Source organism: Pieris rapae, chromosome 1, assembly GCF_905147795.1.
Source record: "Pieris rapae chromosome 1, ilPieRapa1.1, whole genome shotgun sequence".
Lineage (NCBI taxonomy): Eukaryota > Metazoa > Arthropoda > Insecta > Lepidoptera > Pieridae > Pieris > Pieris rapae.
In genome coordinates this window covers 11,563,337-11,580,680 of record NC_059509.1, presented here as the reverse complement: position 1 = coordinate 11,580,680, position 17,344 = coordinate 11,563,337, and the positions used below count along the sequence as shown (strand labels likewise).

The window sequence follows — 17,344 nt, the reverse complement described above, 5'->3', positions numbered from 1 at the left end:
CTAATATTAAAAACATTTTTTTATTTACAAAAAAAATACAAATCATATATACACAAAAATAATAAAAATTAACAGCAAGCAAGAAAATTTTGGATTTCCGGCTAATGCAAAATCGAAATTACGCCTGCCCACTAGTGATTATTATCAAAATTTTCTTGCTACGTTAACAGTGCACATTAAACTAATTGGACGATAATAGATTTAAAATTTTATACAATTCTAACGCCTGTAAACCAAAATGGCGCAAAAGTATAAGTTGGCACACGATAAATCATGTCAGATAAAAGTCTAAGTGTTACCAATTCAATATTCCCTTTGGAGTAGAGACTCTTGGGCCGTGGGGTTCAAGTGCACAGGCGCCGATTAAAGATGTAATAATAATAATAATAATAATGTGTGAGCGGTGACTACAGAGTTGGTGCTTTCCTCGCTCAACGAATAAGTATCGCAATACAAAGAGTAATGCTGCCAGCGTTAATACCTTTACTGCCCCAGGGACCAAACTATTTAAATTTGTTTTATTTATTTTTATAATGTTTTTATCATAACTATGTAGGTTAAGAAAATTGTAAATACTAATATTTGATTGTTATGATTACAAATACAATTAGGATATCAATCCAAATTCTCCATCGTCGAATAAAACCAACTACACTATGACATCTAAATAATTTTCAGTTTACACAATAATAATAAAAATATGATAATCAAACCTTACAGCGAGCCATGTGCGAGTGAACAATTTGATTTTTACGAGCACAACATAATTAATAAATAAACAATACATAATTGTATCTTAATAAATGCTATGTCTTTTTATTTGCTAATTAAACTGCCAAACAAAATTGGATTTGTTATATTCTTAGATATTCGCCAGCGACGGACGTCATATCGTAAACGCACAAACAAAATGATTACGACCTCTATGCTGCAAGTGAATTCTAAGATTACCGTGGACTGGATTGGGAGCGCACCAATACATCGATCCTAACCAACTCTGCATACGGCCATACAATGCGCTGAGGCGATGAGAACTTGGAGAAACTGATCGGTTGGTTGGAAGTTCAACCAAATGGACCGATCATCGAACTCATCGTCCTCAAAACTGTACACTATCCTATGAGAGGAAATGGACCGAAACCGGTGGAAACAGATAGTCCAATCCAGATGTTTCCCTGCCTACTACAACCTTCAGAAATCAGCTACCGACTGAAGAGACAGGATACAAAATCTCGGCCTTAGCCACTGGGTACTTCGAGCCAGCGAGTTGTTCGACTACTATAGGTTGTAGGAACTGTACTATTCTCCACAAACAATAAAATTTCATCCCAGATGGGTTCTGTGACAGGAGAAATGCTACCATTTTGCAACAATCTTCAAAAACCCGAAGTATTCATTTAGAACATCAATCCTTCGAGAATTTAAAAAGCTTATTTCTAAATTCACGTATACACGCCATGTATGTTCAAAAACATATTTATTTAAATTACTAACTAAAATATATACAAAAAGATGGTCATAATATACACACATGATGACAAATTTGATTAAATCCTATACTATACGAAAAAACTCAAAAAAGAATCGTCAATACAAAACGAAAACAGGTAATATAAAATGCAGAAATAAACATTTAAAATTGTATTAATTACATCAGAAACTGGATTTAATATTACGACGCTTAAACACTAAGTTTTATTACTCAAAAAAATCAGTTCTTATGTGTAATTATATATATATATAATTAGCTATATATATTTCAAAGTGTCAATAAAAATTTAAGGATCATAACATATAGACGCTGATGGAACATATTCCGAAGAAATTTTGACGTTTCATGGAGTTTGACGTTACGTAGTTTATAATTTATCAATACAAATATTAGTAAACCGCGTTTTTGTGATTGCTTTGGAATTATACAATTTATATAAAATAAAATTAATTGACAATGCCTGAAAGACAAAGTTATCACAAACATAAATAATTTAATACGCTTTAGTCACGCGACTGACAATTCAATACTCACACGTCAATCGTTCAGTCGTTCAGCCGTGCTTCAGAGTATAATTGATGAATACGGATCGCACCTCCATGGGGCAGAGAACGAGTGAAGCGTCAGGAACGGGTGAACGAATGTGCAGGAATGTAAGTGAACTGTCAAATACTCGATCCGGTTGGACGTCTACCATATCTGTGAGTTGTACCTAAGAAAAAAAATTTGTTATTTTTTATTTACTTTACTTTATTACTAACTTTTACACACAAATGCTGTGGAATACTTCTGCTCCATATCAGGGCCAGTTACAACCATAACACACACACTTAAAATCCCTTAATTTTTTTAAATAACTTTGTGTCTCGTTAGTAATAAATATTTAAATCTAGATTTGATTATTACAAAAATCTAGTAATTTTTTATTAAGGTACACATTCTCACACCATCCCAAATTTATTATTTCTTATACGTTTTTAATAAAAATAAAGAAAGCATTTAAAATATATTATAGGCAGACTTTAACATGGAAAATATACTTTATATATAAACTGTTTATAAGTGAAATATTTCTACTTCAAGGCTTCAGTGAAAAGGCTATTTAGCTGTAAATTTCATGAAAATATTGATATATTTTACAACAAACTTCCTCAACAAGAAATTGTAATTTTGTGTATTACTCTTAAAGAGGTTTCATTTTTCTTTGCTACTCAAATTTTTTGTCATTATATAATATATCTGTGTGCATGTGTAAAATTTGTGAGTCATATTTTGTGTGTAAGATTAGAAAGTTATGAATAAATTCAATGTAACTTACTTGTCCATCGCCAGATGGGTAAAACTTGGAAATGGCCGCGTTACCGAAGCACGTGTCCAAATGAACACGTTGTACCGTCAAACCCATACCGTGGTAGACTGATCCGTCCTTATTCTGAAAAATATAACGGGAATCCTCTTTTTAATGCTATATCGTGTCTATTTAGAAATGTAAACACACGTTTACATTTCTAAATAATAAACACACCCAACCAAGTACTGTCTCTTTTCACTACAGCGTAGGCACAATTTGAAAGATAGTGACGAAATAAATCTGTCTCTTTTCATAGCAGCCTTGGTCTAATTTGAAAGAAAGAGACGAAAGAACTCATCTGCTTCTTTTCGAGCGTAGCCATAATTTGAAGAAAGAGTCGGCATAATATTTAGTTATAAGACTTTAAGCAATTAGATGCTGATTTTATCAAAACTTCTGATTAAGGCTTGGCTTTTGAAACTTACCCTAGAATATCCGAACAGTTTACAACAAAAACATCGGCCTTGTGCTAACAATGGGACAAAACCGAGTTCCTAGGTCTAACTAACTAGTTCCAATAGCTTTCGGTACTTTCAAGAAAAGAGCGTACTACTAAAGGTCAGAAACCCTTCATCGGATTCCAGGTGTCCATGGATGGCTAGCACTAAATCGTTCACCCATAAAACCATCATAAACGAACATACAAAAATGGATTGAATTATTACCTTGACAGCAACATGCGACCGGTATGAGGCGAGTATGACGTCAGCGGCATTTGTGATGGATCGCGAATAACTCGGTCTAGGCGAGTTCTCGTTGGCCGTGTAGTGCATAGTTATAAGGGGCTGAAGTAAATACTGCTGGGAGACGTGGGCCCCGAGTGTGAGGTACCCGCTTGGGTGATCGAACGGTTTGTGCTGGAAGAGGTACCCATATTGCAGACATAAAGTTATGGCGTTTCGATGGTTCTCATTCGTTCTGTTAAAAGTAACTCAGCGGCACAACAACCTCTTTAGGTCTCGGCCTCAGATTTCTGAATCTTTTTCAGGATCAATTTTTAAATCTGATAGGCAAGTAGGTCATTAGCCTCCAGTGTCTAAGACATGTCGTTTTCCTCACGATGTTTTCCTTCACCGTTCGAGCAAATGTTAATTGCGCACATGGAAAGAAAGTCCATTGGTGCACAGCCGGGGATCGAACCTACGACCTCAGGTATGAGAGTCGCACACTGGAGCCACTAGACCAACACTGCTCATTCATTCGTTCGGTTATCGTAGTCAATTTATACTCAGATTTTTAAGTCTGTAGAATTCTGACATTTCTTAAGTGTTTCTACTAAAAAAATTCGTCGAAAAAGGGACAAATTTGACCCATTAAAGGGCCATAAAATAAAATGCTACGGATTTTTTATGTTTTACATTTAATATTCACTTAAGCGACCTAATACAAAAATAACAAATATTTCAATATCACGAAAATATATCTTATTAACTGTAATAACTTTTTTTATTCTTTAGCTGGCATCACTGCCTATTAATTCCAGGTTTAGTAAACCTTTTACAAAAAAATGTTATATTTACAAGTGCCTTTTTACTGTTTGTTATGAAAAAAGACTTACTTAGCACTCGTCGTTTTAATGTGGAGCACCGCACTGAATAAAATGGATACATACACTAACAAATAAAATGTATGTATAAACTCAAGATGTTCTACTTCGTATTGTAATTGAAAAATGTGCCCGGCCAAAAGGTTTCTAATCTTAGACATGTCAAAAAATGATAGCTGTCAGAATACTACGGAATTAAAATCAATCAAATAAAGTAAATCTTCTGACGTTCATCCGAACAGAAGTTACGTACTATATTTTAATTTTTTTATATAAATTAGGAGATATACGTTAACTGTCAAATGGTCAGTTATTTGGAATTTTTAACTGAATTATTGTTAGTATCAAAATGTACTCACCGAGCACGGCGTATGCGCATGTTCAACAATAAGTTTGAATGTATGTCTCGTCCGTACGTTGTCCAATACACCTTGGTTCATTCCACGGTTATCATCGCGGGAGAGACGTCTGTCTTGCATTATCTATGGACAGTTTTTAAATAGTTTATTTTAGAACTTAAATAAAAAATGGAGAAGGTCAATAAAGTTAGGAGAAAAAGCCACTACTACCAAACGACATTCTTTAAGGTCCTAAAAGGTAAAAGCTATCGCAATTGCTAGCAGTAAGCGCGTACAAATTTACTTAGGCAGCGTACACGCCGCGCACAAAATACTATTTTTCGTAATTTCCTATAAAAGGTTTAGGTTTTATGTTATCTTGTTTTGTTTATGTAAGTTACTGTAAACGTAAATAAATATTCTTACTTCAATCTGTCCGGTCTGCAAAGCCGCCACACCAAGAGGCGTAGACGCTAAAATGGTAAGACGAGAGCTTTCATCTTCAATGAACGCGCTCGATCCAAGTGGGTAGAAATTGGCTTGAAGGGGTAATTTTTCAAAGTACCGCCGTTTTATTATCTAAAACAATATTTTATTTAAATAAAAATTTATTTAATTTAGCAGTCAGTGTATTTATTAACGATGAGCGCATTATGCATATTATGTCAGTGACCGTTGGAAGGCAAGTCATCGATGTTCTGCGTCGTACCATGTTACAGTGTTCAGATGAATAATAATCAATACTTATTATCTATCGGCAAACGGATATTTATTTATTTACAGCTGAATCCTTTAAAATTTTGTACGGCTTACAATTTTTTTCCAATCTTGGCGTTCTTTAGCTGTTCGGAGCCATATTGATCCCGCTATCTTTCTCATATAGTATTTTTTCCTCTTTCATTTCTCAATTCGTGAATACCGATACGATTCCATTTTTTTTCTCTCATCATATGACCCGTCCATCTCCACTTGTCATATGTGCGTTTTTAAATTGTTTTTATTTTAATATGTTTGCAACTCCAGTACTTGAACTCTATACTGTTTTGACCATTTTTTTATTATATTTCCCAGTTGGTCTGTCAAGGTCTAACACACACACAACAAACATAGCACTGTGGATGAGATTATATTTCTTAAATTTATTTACTACGCAATATATGTTACCTGCATCCCATTAAGATCAGTATAGAAGACATCTCCATTTTTGATACTTGTAGAGAACCGCATGGCCAGTTCCAAGTCATCCACATGTGGGTCTATGAGTAATGTGTTGGTCACTTCCACTTCACTTTGTTGCAGCGAGGGGTTGTTGTATACAGATACCTGTGGAGTGAAATCAAGTAAGTAGAGCAACAAAAGTTTTCTTTAACTTACAAACTATTTTTATATAAAAGTTAGGTTTTATTAGATGCTTAAAGAGCTATATATAATCTAGTTCTTCAGGTAATAAATTAAACACTCCAATAATGACTTGATTCACTATAATTCACTTTACTGACTTTTCGTAAACTGTATAACTTCAAACTTATACCGAGGAATTGCCAATAATCCCCCCTTTTTTTGTATTAATAAGAGAATGAAAATGCGTCAACCAAATTAAAATGTAAGAAAAGTAAAATTACGTTAGCAAGATTTTTGGCATATGGCAACCTATAAATAACTTTATTTACAGCTTACTTACAGCTAAGATGACGTCAGCCGCCTTCGGACCAATGAGTGCGGTATAAAGTGTTGCCTTAAACGGTCCTTCGGTTATGACCAGTTCGGGATACGCGTCCAAGTTGAACTGTTGGGCGGGACCGTCCGGGATGAAAAGATATGCTCCACTATTGTTATCTGTCATTTTTTGGGTGCCATATCTAAAAATTAATACTAATATAAAAATCTCAACTTTGATAAATAAGTTCACTTTTGATAAATAGAATCACTTTTGTAATGACGTGACAAACCATAAAGTTCAGTTTCAGTACAGGCTAAGGTTTCGCTCATAAAAGATTATTACTTATATCGCAAACGGCAGTCATCGAGGCCAGTGGAAAACTATTTTAATAGGTGAGTTGCCGGCCTTTGATGGGGCAGTATGCTCTTTTTTATAAAACACTTGGAATCGATTCCACAATTTTCTAGTTTGCCAAAGAAAATGAGATTACCGTTAGCGAAAAAGACATCAGAAAATTTTACTAAATCATTATAAACACGGTGAACAATGTAATAAATTTGCAGATAAATTTTATCATGGCACGTCGAGGTTATCATGCCGATACGATGTATAAGCCTTCGAGAAAGGAGTGTTCTTTAAACTCCTTGGCGATGCTGGTGTCGTCGGGCGGCGGTAGGCTTTTTAGTGCCCCGTTTGTTCCGAAAAAACTTACTGAACAAAATCCATGTGCACCGGCGTGGTCCTTCCATCGGTGGATATGATGGCTTTGATAAGGCCATGCTTGTTCGCGAGGACTCGCGTACTATTGCCCGCTTGTATGGTGACGTCATCGGATAATCGGGCAGAGGGTTGCTCAATGGCGAACATCTTTGGAAGGTCAATGTTCCAGTAGTCCGCGTTGTATACGCGTACACGGGCGTATGACGTATACCTGGGTATTCGTTTTATTAAAAAATGCAAAATTTTGTGTGTCAAAAAAGGCGACATTTATATTTAAATTTATATTCCCTATTAGAGTTTTGCGATGCATTCTTTGATCAATTTTATACGCAAGAAGGTGACCACAGTTCCATCACAATTTTACATGGCACTTTTTTAGAGTAGCATCACTGCTCTAGAGTTTTTTATTATTAGACAAAATTGGCCACAGGTTTAAAAAACATTAGGTGGAGTGGAATGGCCTCAGATTTATCTGATTCATGATCAAACATATAGGCAAATAGGTGAGCCTCTTGTGTTACACGCCGTCGCCTTTTTGGATTTAAAGCAAGCTGGTTTTCTCACGACGTTTTCCTTCAACGTTCGAGCGAATGTTACATGCGCACAGAAAGAAGGCCAAGTATGCACAGTCGGAGATAGAACATTCAAGCTCAAGGATGAGCGTCATTGAAGAAACTCTGCCAACACTGCTCAAAACTTTATAGAAAGTGCTATCTAAATCAACAAATCTTAAAAAAAATTAAAATCTATGATTTGTATTTTAAAGTATAACAAAAATACCAACTTGTTAATTGTCATACTGTCTCTAAGCGAGACACTGTACGCTGTAAGTGCGAGCGCGTCAATCGTGACAGGGAAGGAAAGGAGAAACTTGTTCGCGGCGAAACCTAGCCGCTTTTCACCCGACACAACGGGCGATATTTGGGCCATTATCGGACTACCTTCGGGGTCAAATACCTGAAAGTTATAGAATAGAAATTATCTATTGAAACATGCGTAAATCTATATATTTTTTTAAATAAATTCTTATCTGGAAATAATTAACACAATATTCATAAATCAATTTAATCACACCCTTTGGATTTTCCGTTTATTTCATTGGTTTCGTTGACAAGTCAATCAATACCTGACACCATTTTTATGTCATACTTCGCCCTAAGTTTCGTTTCGGCTGTGTCTAGAAAAGTGTAAACACTCTTCCACACAGCTTAACTTGCGTACCTTAAACCTTCTACATTATACTTAATAAATTGGTTTGGTTAAATCAATCTTTGAACCAACCTCAACATGGGGCGAAGACACGAACACAGTAATTATTTCCTGTCGTCTAAATGCCAAAGCGTTATACAGCACTAGACGCCTAGATGGCGACACTTCATCCAGTGCAATCGTGATTCTCGCTGGAATTTCATTATTCTTTCGCCAAATGTCGTCAACGTCGAAATAAATATCCTCTTGATTTTGGTCGATAATGGCTGGTTGTTTGAGGAGGTAGAAAGCCGCTTGTTGTATGACCGATTGACTGTCTTTTATCGCTTGAAGCATTCTGAAAAAAATTTAGTCACTGTATTGGTGCCGTGCCAAATACTTGTATTGGCCGGTAAGAGCGTCGCTGTAATGTATATTATGTTGCCAGTAAATAAAAAATAACCATTATAAGGGGAATAATTGAAGTCGAGCAGGCTAACATAATAATTTATTAAATGTCTTAATAAAACAATGTATACTATACTCAGATTTTAATTCCGTAGAATTCTGACAGGTGTAATATTTTGACATGTCAGAGATTACAAACCTGTTTAGTCAGGCACATTTTTCAATTTCAATACGAATTTGAACATCTGAGTCTATACATACATTTTATTTGTTAGTAAATGTATCCATTTTATTAATTGCGGTGCTCCACATTAAGTGGTTTAACGATTTAGATTTACCTTTTTATCTTAGTAGCGACACTCATGAAATGTCAGAATTCTACGGAATAAAAAACAAAGTATAGTATCTAGAAAATACAATTCTAGGCCTAAATAAATCTGACAAAAACATAGTTACAAATATGATAAGTTTACTAATACCATTAATATAAATCTTTTACCTGGCAATCAGAACAATTGCTTTTGGAGATGATACTTACTTGCTCGCATAATCAAGTACCACATCATCCCTCGCCGTACCAGTGACACCATCGTGATGCTGGAACAGTGATAATGCCCTCCTGGCCCTTTCCACACGATCCCTTAATTGTAGAGATGTAATGTACGTCACAGATTTCGATGACACCGCTTGTGACGTTATAACTTCTGCTGCCCTAAGATGATTTTAAAAAATAAGTTTTTTTAAGATCATAATTAGCCAAATCCGTCCAGACATTCTCAAGTTTAAGCAAGACAAACGAACACCAATCCATCTTTATATTTATATGTAATTGTACTGAATGTGTGTATGTCACTAAACGCCTTTTAAACGGCTGGACTGTTGCGTTTAAATAAATAATATAACGTTTAAATAATAAATATTAAATAAAAATCTTACCTTACATACGCTAACAAACTTCTGTCCATGTTCTTATAAAATGGCCTGGACGTGTAATAACCACTCCAGTAATGTTGATTTCTGTCTGCGTACGTGAAAAAGTCACCAGAGAGAACGGGAAAGTCGGAAAGCTTTATTTCCTCGTGCAGAGCTTTGAAGTAGTCGCTAAGTGTTCCTATTTGAACCTAACAAAGTACAGTGGATTTTTATATATAACGAATGACTTTAAATTATTAGAATTGTTTTGCCATGTATATTATTTGTAAGAAAAATAATTATCTACTATAAGTGTTCAAAAGAATGATTTATGTAGGGTAATTAATTAATATTTATTAATGTAGAGAATATATTTTAAATTACAATTCTTGCTAGTTAGAATATAAAGCACACTTCAGTACAAAACCATGTAATTACCGACTCGACCCGACTACATGAATCATTTGTAACAAATTCATAGAAATCTTGTTATGATATTGCGACTGGAGTCAGCTGCCAAAGACGCAAAGATTTATTTCTTTCACAAACATTACTTATCTGTCAGTCTTTTGTCAGCAAGTGGCTTTTACCTTCTGTTCATAGATATTGGCTAAGTAAGTGAGCGTATACGTTTTTATTACGTATACGAGTTCAATTTATGGGTCACTTTTAAAATATATTCTGAGTTATTTTAAAAGTGTACCAGTGAATAACTATAAGAGCTAATGTTATCAATAATAAATTTACTATATACATGTGTCTTTATCTCCATTGCATATGTACATTAATACATATTACATTTAATGTTTTGTGAACAAAAATCAATACAATATATACTAAGCAAATAAGTAGAATTTATATTTGTCTAAGTAAAGTATTCTATGAGCAGTATTCGCCTAGTGCATTGAGCGAGCGACTTTCGTCCCCAAAGTCCTAGGTTCAATCCCCAGCTGTACACCAATGTAATTTATTTCTAAGTGCACATTTAACATTCATTCAAACCGGCTTGCCTTAAATCCAATAAAAAAGTCAAAGGCGTGTCAATCACAGGAGGCTAACTACTTGCCTATTAGATTGACAAACGATCATGACATAGATACACAAATCTGAGGCGCAGATCTAAAAAGAATACGACACAAAGCTCACCTCAGCGTTCCAATCGTCATTATTATTGATATAGTCTATCAACATTTCGTAGTTCGAATACTGGTGATCCCATTCATTTGGACGATCGTAGCGGAAGTCGTCACCGAGAGGAAACAGTACCACATTACTCCGGTACAGTTGCGATTTCTTACGCCATTGGTCCAATATTAATGACGCCCTATAAATTATTTTGATTAAATAAGAATCGTTATTGTTGCTAAAGTCGATGCATATACACTGAGTCGTTAATCACTTCTCGCGATATACGTGCGTGCGTACGCACTCTGACTTCTGATTGGTCGTTACGAGTAAAGGTGGTAACACAGTATTAAAACGCGACGCAACGCACAATAATGAAGGTAAAGTCTTGTGCTAATCGTGATATGGATTTAATAAATAACGTGTAAGAAGATTTAATGCAGATATCTGAAATCGGATGGCGTGTTTACCCCTACCATCGACAACACATTTATCTGGAATGTCAAAGGGGAGAGAGGGCGGTAAGAGAGTGACGTGTCGATCGCGTGATTAGTAAATCGGATGCCGTTTGTGTCCCGCGGTGCGATACGCGTCCAAACTTTCCAACACACCCTGTTTTAATACTCAAGAAGTGTCGGTATCTATACTTTGCATATCGATCGTACCTATCCCGTTATCGATATACCTCTACAATTCTCACGAACATCACTACACATAAGACCTGTAAGTCCGAGCGAGACAGACAGAGATAAATATGATTAATGACCCGAAACCTCAGTTCAAAATGCGTCAACTATAGCGTTTAGAAAAGGACAAACAAATTTAATTGTATAAATAAACATACCTTTCAGCAACATTTTTCTGAATGATTTTAATAGGAGCTATCCCCCAAGGACAGGTAACACCATTACCAGGTAATCTCTTGAAGTCAAATTGGCAACATATCTGAAATAAAATAATTATTATATAAGAACTTTATACAATAGATAGTTGTTTTGTAACAGGAGGCTTTTTTAATGTAACGAGCTGACGGGCCCATGGACATCGCTAGAGGGCTCGCAAGCGGGTTGGCGGCCTTTTAACAAACCTTCTTGTCTTGAAGGACACTAAATCGAATTGGTTCGGAATTACGGTATTAATTAGGTATGACGGATGGTATTTCGTCTTCTGCCTTGCGTCCAATGATGAAACTCAGCTGCAGGTATTAGTCCGAACAAACATTCAACAAAAAATTGAGATAGGAAAGAATTTTAGGATTGAGCAAGACGGGTTACAAGAGATGGAGAAATTGAAACTTCTGATAAAAATCACCAATTTATTTCGTTTAGTAAACTTTAAATTTTAAGTTGCTCACTGTTTTATAAATACAGTCAAAACCATTTACTACGACATCGTTTAGAACAACATACCGGTTATATTGACCAATAGTCCCGTCTGAATTCTATTGTATTAGATTTCTAATAACAACGTCATCAGTTGTTATCGGTTTGTACGACCAAATAGCCTCTTCGATGTTGTTATAACAGATTTTACAACAAAATCTATATTAGACAAATATTCGTGGAAATACAAACCTTAGGATTTGGGCCACACGAGTGAGGTACGTCATATGAGTAGAATGGCATCATATGTGTAAACATATCTGTTTTGCCCGTTCCATCTGAAACACAATACCTTCATTAATAATTAATACAGGTGAAATGTATTGAAATGGTTGCAATATCACTACATAGTATAAAACAAAGTCGCTTTCTCTGTCACTATGTCCCTTTGTATGCTTAAATCTAATCGAAACTACGCAACGGACTTTGATGCGGTTTTTTTAATAGATAGATTCAAGAGGAAGGTTTATATGTATAATAACATCCATTAAATAGTGGAGAAGTACTGTTATTTTTGAGGTTTCTAATGTGATGTCGTAAATAATTACATTTTTTCCGCTTACATTGCAAACGCAGGCTGAACCCTACGAGTTTTTATCAAAATAATGCACTAAGTATTGTACACATTGAAAAGGTCTACAGAAAAGTCCGTATATGGTATATGTCTATCTCTTATGGATAACCCACATTTTTATATACAACGTTCACAGATTTTCTGTACTGTATTTAGTATCAGCATTGCACCCGTGCGAAACCGGGGCGGGTCGCTAGTCTACAATATGTATGAAGACTATCGTAGTGTTTTGATCCGCCGAGTATATATGCCAACTACATCCATTAGCTGTTTAATCAACAGCCTAGGTTAATAACTAAACAGCGCTATTTAACTAGCTGAATGATATTCAGCTGTAGCGTTTGTTACAATAGTTAAAAAACTGACTAATGCTTAGGCGTTTTTTCATTTATTCAAAAAATTCTATGCATTTTGCGTTTCAGTTTAAATACCATCTAACTATAATAACGTATTTCGTATTAAAAACAAAATAAGTAAATAATCACAGCAAACTCGCCAATTTACAAAGGAACGAGAATGTAAGTGCGTACTCCTATTTCAGCATGCCTCCTTCTGATAAAAGATCTTTGACAATCTGCGACAAATCTTTGTTTTTAATTTATTTAAGTACTATTATTTACTTAAGATGTCATGTGGAACATGGTGTAATGGTTGCATCTCCTTACAAACGTTGTGTTTAACAAAAAACTTGACGATTAAAAAGAGTGGTGGAGATTTTATTGCTAGTTCTTCTCTTCCCTTCTACGCCCTTGAATTGAGAACTGACAGTTCATAAGCATTAAGTTACCTATATGAATTAATTATTTTTAACTTTGACTTTGAAATTTCCAGTGCAAAACTGTGTCTGTTCCACGCCATTTAGTTCCAAGCCAACAAAAATATCGCTGATAACTTACCCCATAATTGTCGCCATCTGAATTCTAAATGCCTGTCCCGCGCCAACTCTTTCTTTATTCTGTAATGTATGCGCTGAATCAAGGAATTCTCGAAACCAGCCAGCTTCAGCAAATATGGCTGAGTGCTGGAATGTCCGAAGGGATCAATGGACCAGCTGTTTCGTGGTGTATATCCCAGATTTTCAATCAACCATTGGTGGCCGGTAGTGAGTTGTTGAACGATTGATAACCAGTGAGAGTTTGCCTCATCGTTCATCACCCATCCACCAGTCACAATTTCGATTTTGCCAGATTTCAATAAGCTGAAAGAACGAAGAAGGAACTATTCATAAAAAGATCTCTTGTTTTAAAATACGTTACATTGGTTCGTTCATTAAATATTTTGTATTATTTATGATAGATAAATATAATTTGTAAAATCAAGAACAAAGGGTTATTTTAATGAAATAATTAATTAAGCGTAGAAAATATTGATTAGTTAACCGATTTGACAATAATTATGACCTTTCATTACATAATCATTAGAGTTAAGCACAGAATCGCATCCATCATAAAATATATTTTTTTAGAACGGGCAGCATTATAGCATATAACGTTCAATGTCTATGAATATTGTTACATTGAAAATTTCAAAAATCATTTTCCTATTTCAATCAATGAGTACATAATTTGCATGTTAATAAGATCTTATCAATGCATTTACTATACAATAATTGCCAACGTAAGGACATTTTACGTATAACACTTTAGCAATAAAGACATTACAATTCAAAGGAATTGAAAGAAACAAAATTACTAATGAATTCACTAGTTAAAAATCTTGGTATAGATCCGTTTAATTACTTTTTGCGTGTAGAATATATTTTGTTATCATTAAAATTTAAAGAGTAATTAGAGATAAAAAAGGACCGCTTTCGATACTTATTGTTACCTGAATACATAAAGATGATACAAATGATGATACAAATATATATTGAATCCTTACAAAGATATTTCTATCTATCTTTTTCGTGACTAGTAGGGCAATGTTTCGTTTTATGTTTGTTTTGAACTAATTGTAAACGTACCAACAATATATGATTTTACTTAGGTAACCAAACAAACCCAGGTCTCATTTACAGAAAGTATTTTATATTAATAAGCAAGCAAGCAATTTTTTCCTTTTTTGATAGGTCACACAAAGTTAGTTATCTTTTTATCAATTGTTCATTTTATTTATAAATATATGATAAGAAATTATTTTATTGTAATAGTCATCAATTTAAAATGATATCATCATTGTAACCCAATCTATGTTTTCGAAACCCAATTCATTTGCCCAGATCATCCATCCAGATGGATAAATTATCCTACCTATAATTTTTTTGTTTTTTTTTTACAATTTAATTGTTTAATATTAAAAAATACGTTTGTTAAATGGGTAGGTATGCGAATTCGAGTCCAAGTTGGCATCGCACAATAAAGTATGGGAAACACTGTACTAGATCTTCGATATAGTAAGAAAGTTCATTGATGCACGGCCAGGGATCGACCCTCGTCCTCGGGAATGGAAATCGCACGCTAAAGCCACTAGGCCAACACTGCTCTAAATATTAAATTGCCGCTGCTTAATTCATATCCCATACAAAATAAATAAGAAATATGTATATATGGACATAAGAGTGGCATCATTAGTCATTTACTCATGTATATATAGTATGTTTAAATAATTGCATCAATTCATGGTTGTGATATTTATGCATCCATTAAATCTTTACAGATATCAGAATCAAACTATAAAACTTGACTCTATCCACCTCAAACTCCAGGGTCAATTTTCTTAGAATGAAAGTATACTAGAGTGTGCTTCTGCTAACCTTGTTATTAAATTAAATCATTAGTGATTAAACTAATTATTAAGTCTTACTTTATGAATGCAGTTTTTTCTCTCTCTGTAGCATCCATATTCCACCATAGAGAAAGATAGCTTATCTCTGCCCAAATAAACTTTCTGCCATGCCCCTCTGACAACTTCTCCACCATGTTAGTAAATATTGCTCTTGTTTGTAGTTTGTAGTAATTTTCAAATGTCTTAAGCCATCCTGTTTATAAACAAAGAATCATCTAAAGAATAAAATATTTTGCCCAATGTTTAATGATTCACAAAAAACAGAAAAATTATCATGGTACTATATGCAGCCAGCATATTAGACCCTTAAGAAAATAACGATTTTTTTTAATGAAACTGTATCTGTGAGACCAGCAAAACAAGGTCTGTTTGTTTGTCTCATATATCATCACTTTATAGGTTGTAGATTTGGTAAACTTTAAACATAAATTTATATTTCCCATAGTAAAAAAAGACATGTAAGACATAATTAGGTGCGTCTACATCTTAGCTCCACAGCGCAGAGGCACATTTGTTGCACATTCAACAGATGTGGATGCACTCTTACATATCAAATTTTTCAGTAATACCTGGATCATTATGAGAATGTGGAACAATGAACACTTTAAGTTTATTTTTGCTACTCCACTGGCTCTCTTTATATTCAATATCCCAACCTTGTTTCCACACACCACCATCCATATCATCAAACTTTATTCTTTCATAGATTGATAACATCTGAAAATAATATAACAGTAAACTAAAATCAACAATTGAATAGGACATTAGTAAAGTTTGTATTGTTATAATTTTAAACAAATGCATGATTCAAGCAACTCTAAAACTCTAACATCATAAAAGATAACAATAAAATAATAAAATTAGTAGCGGTGGTTACAATAATATTACAGAGCACAAATTTTTACCTGAATATCTGTTTTAGATGTCTGTTGATTCATAGGGCAATATGACATATTAACTTTATTCTTAATTAGCATTCTTGGTGGCTCATCTCCCACCACTTTAAAGTCCCTAATTTTTGACTGTTTCTTAGTAATCTTAGGCTTTTTCATAGGATGGACCTCATTTGTTTGATCCACAATTTGATCCATTGCTGTTTTTATTTCTCCGACTACGGCATGATGTTCATTTAGTTCCTTCTCTATGTGGCGGAGCTTTGACTCAAATGAAGACCACTTACTCTATAAACAAAATAGACAATGTAGCAGTAAAATAAAATGGAAGTTGTTTAGTAGACATTTGTTACAATATTAACTTATTAAAAATTGTTATTGAATTGATAATATTTATAAAAATGATTTCACAACTTTAGTAATTATTAAACTCACATCATCAAGATCGACTATAGCTGGTTTGATGCTGGGTAGCTTAAATGTTAGGTCAGTAACAACATATAGAATAAATATAAAAGCTATAATGCAAGTAGCCCAGAAGAACGCTGATAATCTTCTTATCCTCATTTTTAATCGTAAAATTTATGCGTTGATATAAGAATTTTATTACTAAAAAACAACACAACCCGGTTTAGGCATTATTTTCTTATGTTTCACCTACTATTACTATTAATAGCAGCAGAGAGGAAATGTGCAATGAGAATATTTCTGTAAAATTAAATAACATAAATATTATATTAATATTTTAAGTACACTATGCGTTTAAAGAACACGGCTTTTTCTATCTTTGGTTTCTTTTTGTTTTTATAATTTGACGTTTCTTGTCCATCATTACATTAAATGTCAATAGTATGTTGTCAATTGTTAAACATCGAAAAGATATTGTTAGTTTATTAAACAATAATCAATACGTGTTATATAAATAAAACTATTGTAATAAATTTGACTTTCTTTAGTTATAAAGTTTTTTT

The 17,344-nt window shown here is 34.0% G+C and overlaps 1 protein-coding gene across 1 annotated transcript; it reads right to left on the bottom strand.

The window, feature by feature from the left end:
- Window positions 1-4: 4 nt before the first annotated feature.
- Window positions 5-17,169, bottom strand: LOC110993078 (alpha-mannosidase 2). Its single transcript, XM_022259168.2, has 20 exons — window positions 16,809-17,169; window positions 16,386-16,661; window positions 16,050-16,197; window positions 15,499-15,673; window positions 13,593-13,894; window positions 12,315-12,400; window positions 11,585-11,685; window positions 10,762-10,939; window positions 9,640-9,824; window positions 9,242-9,415; window positions 8,389-8,653; window positions 7,892-8,064; window positions 7,100-7,318; window positions 6,409-6,586; window positions 5,892-6,050; window positions 5,154-5,306; window positions 4,749-4,871; window positions 3,509-3,700; window positions 2,811-2,924; window positions 5-2,204 (listed from the first exon to the last, which is right to left on the bottom strand). Exons 1-20 carry the CDS (start codon window positions 16,938-16,940, stop codon window positions 2,046-2,048), a joined length of 3,492 nt encoding a protein of 1,163 aa, XP_022114860.2. The 5' UTR covers window positions 16,941-17,169; the 3' UTR covers window positions 5-2,045.
- Between the last annotated feature and the right edge of the window lie 175 nt (window positions 17,170-17,344).

Bases quoted from the DNA above. Each gene is read 5' to 3' on its own strand.
- LOC110993078 (XM_022259168.2), bottom strand. From the start codon at position 16,940: ATGAGGATAAGAAGATTATCAGCGTTCTTCTGGGCTACTTGCATTATA. The intron at 8,065-8,388 runs GTTGGTTCAAAG...TATAACTTTCAG, and splicing joins TGTCTTCGCCCCATGTTGAG to GTATTTGACCCCGAAGGTAG. The intron at 7,319-7,891 runs GTTGGTATTTTT...ACGAATACCCAG, and splicing joins GACAGTATGACAATTAACAA to GTATACGTCATACGCCCGTG.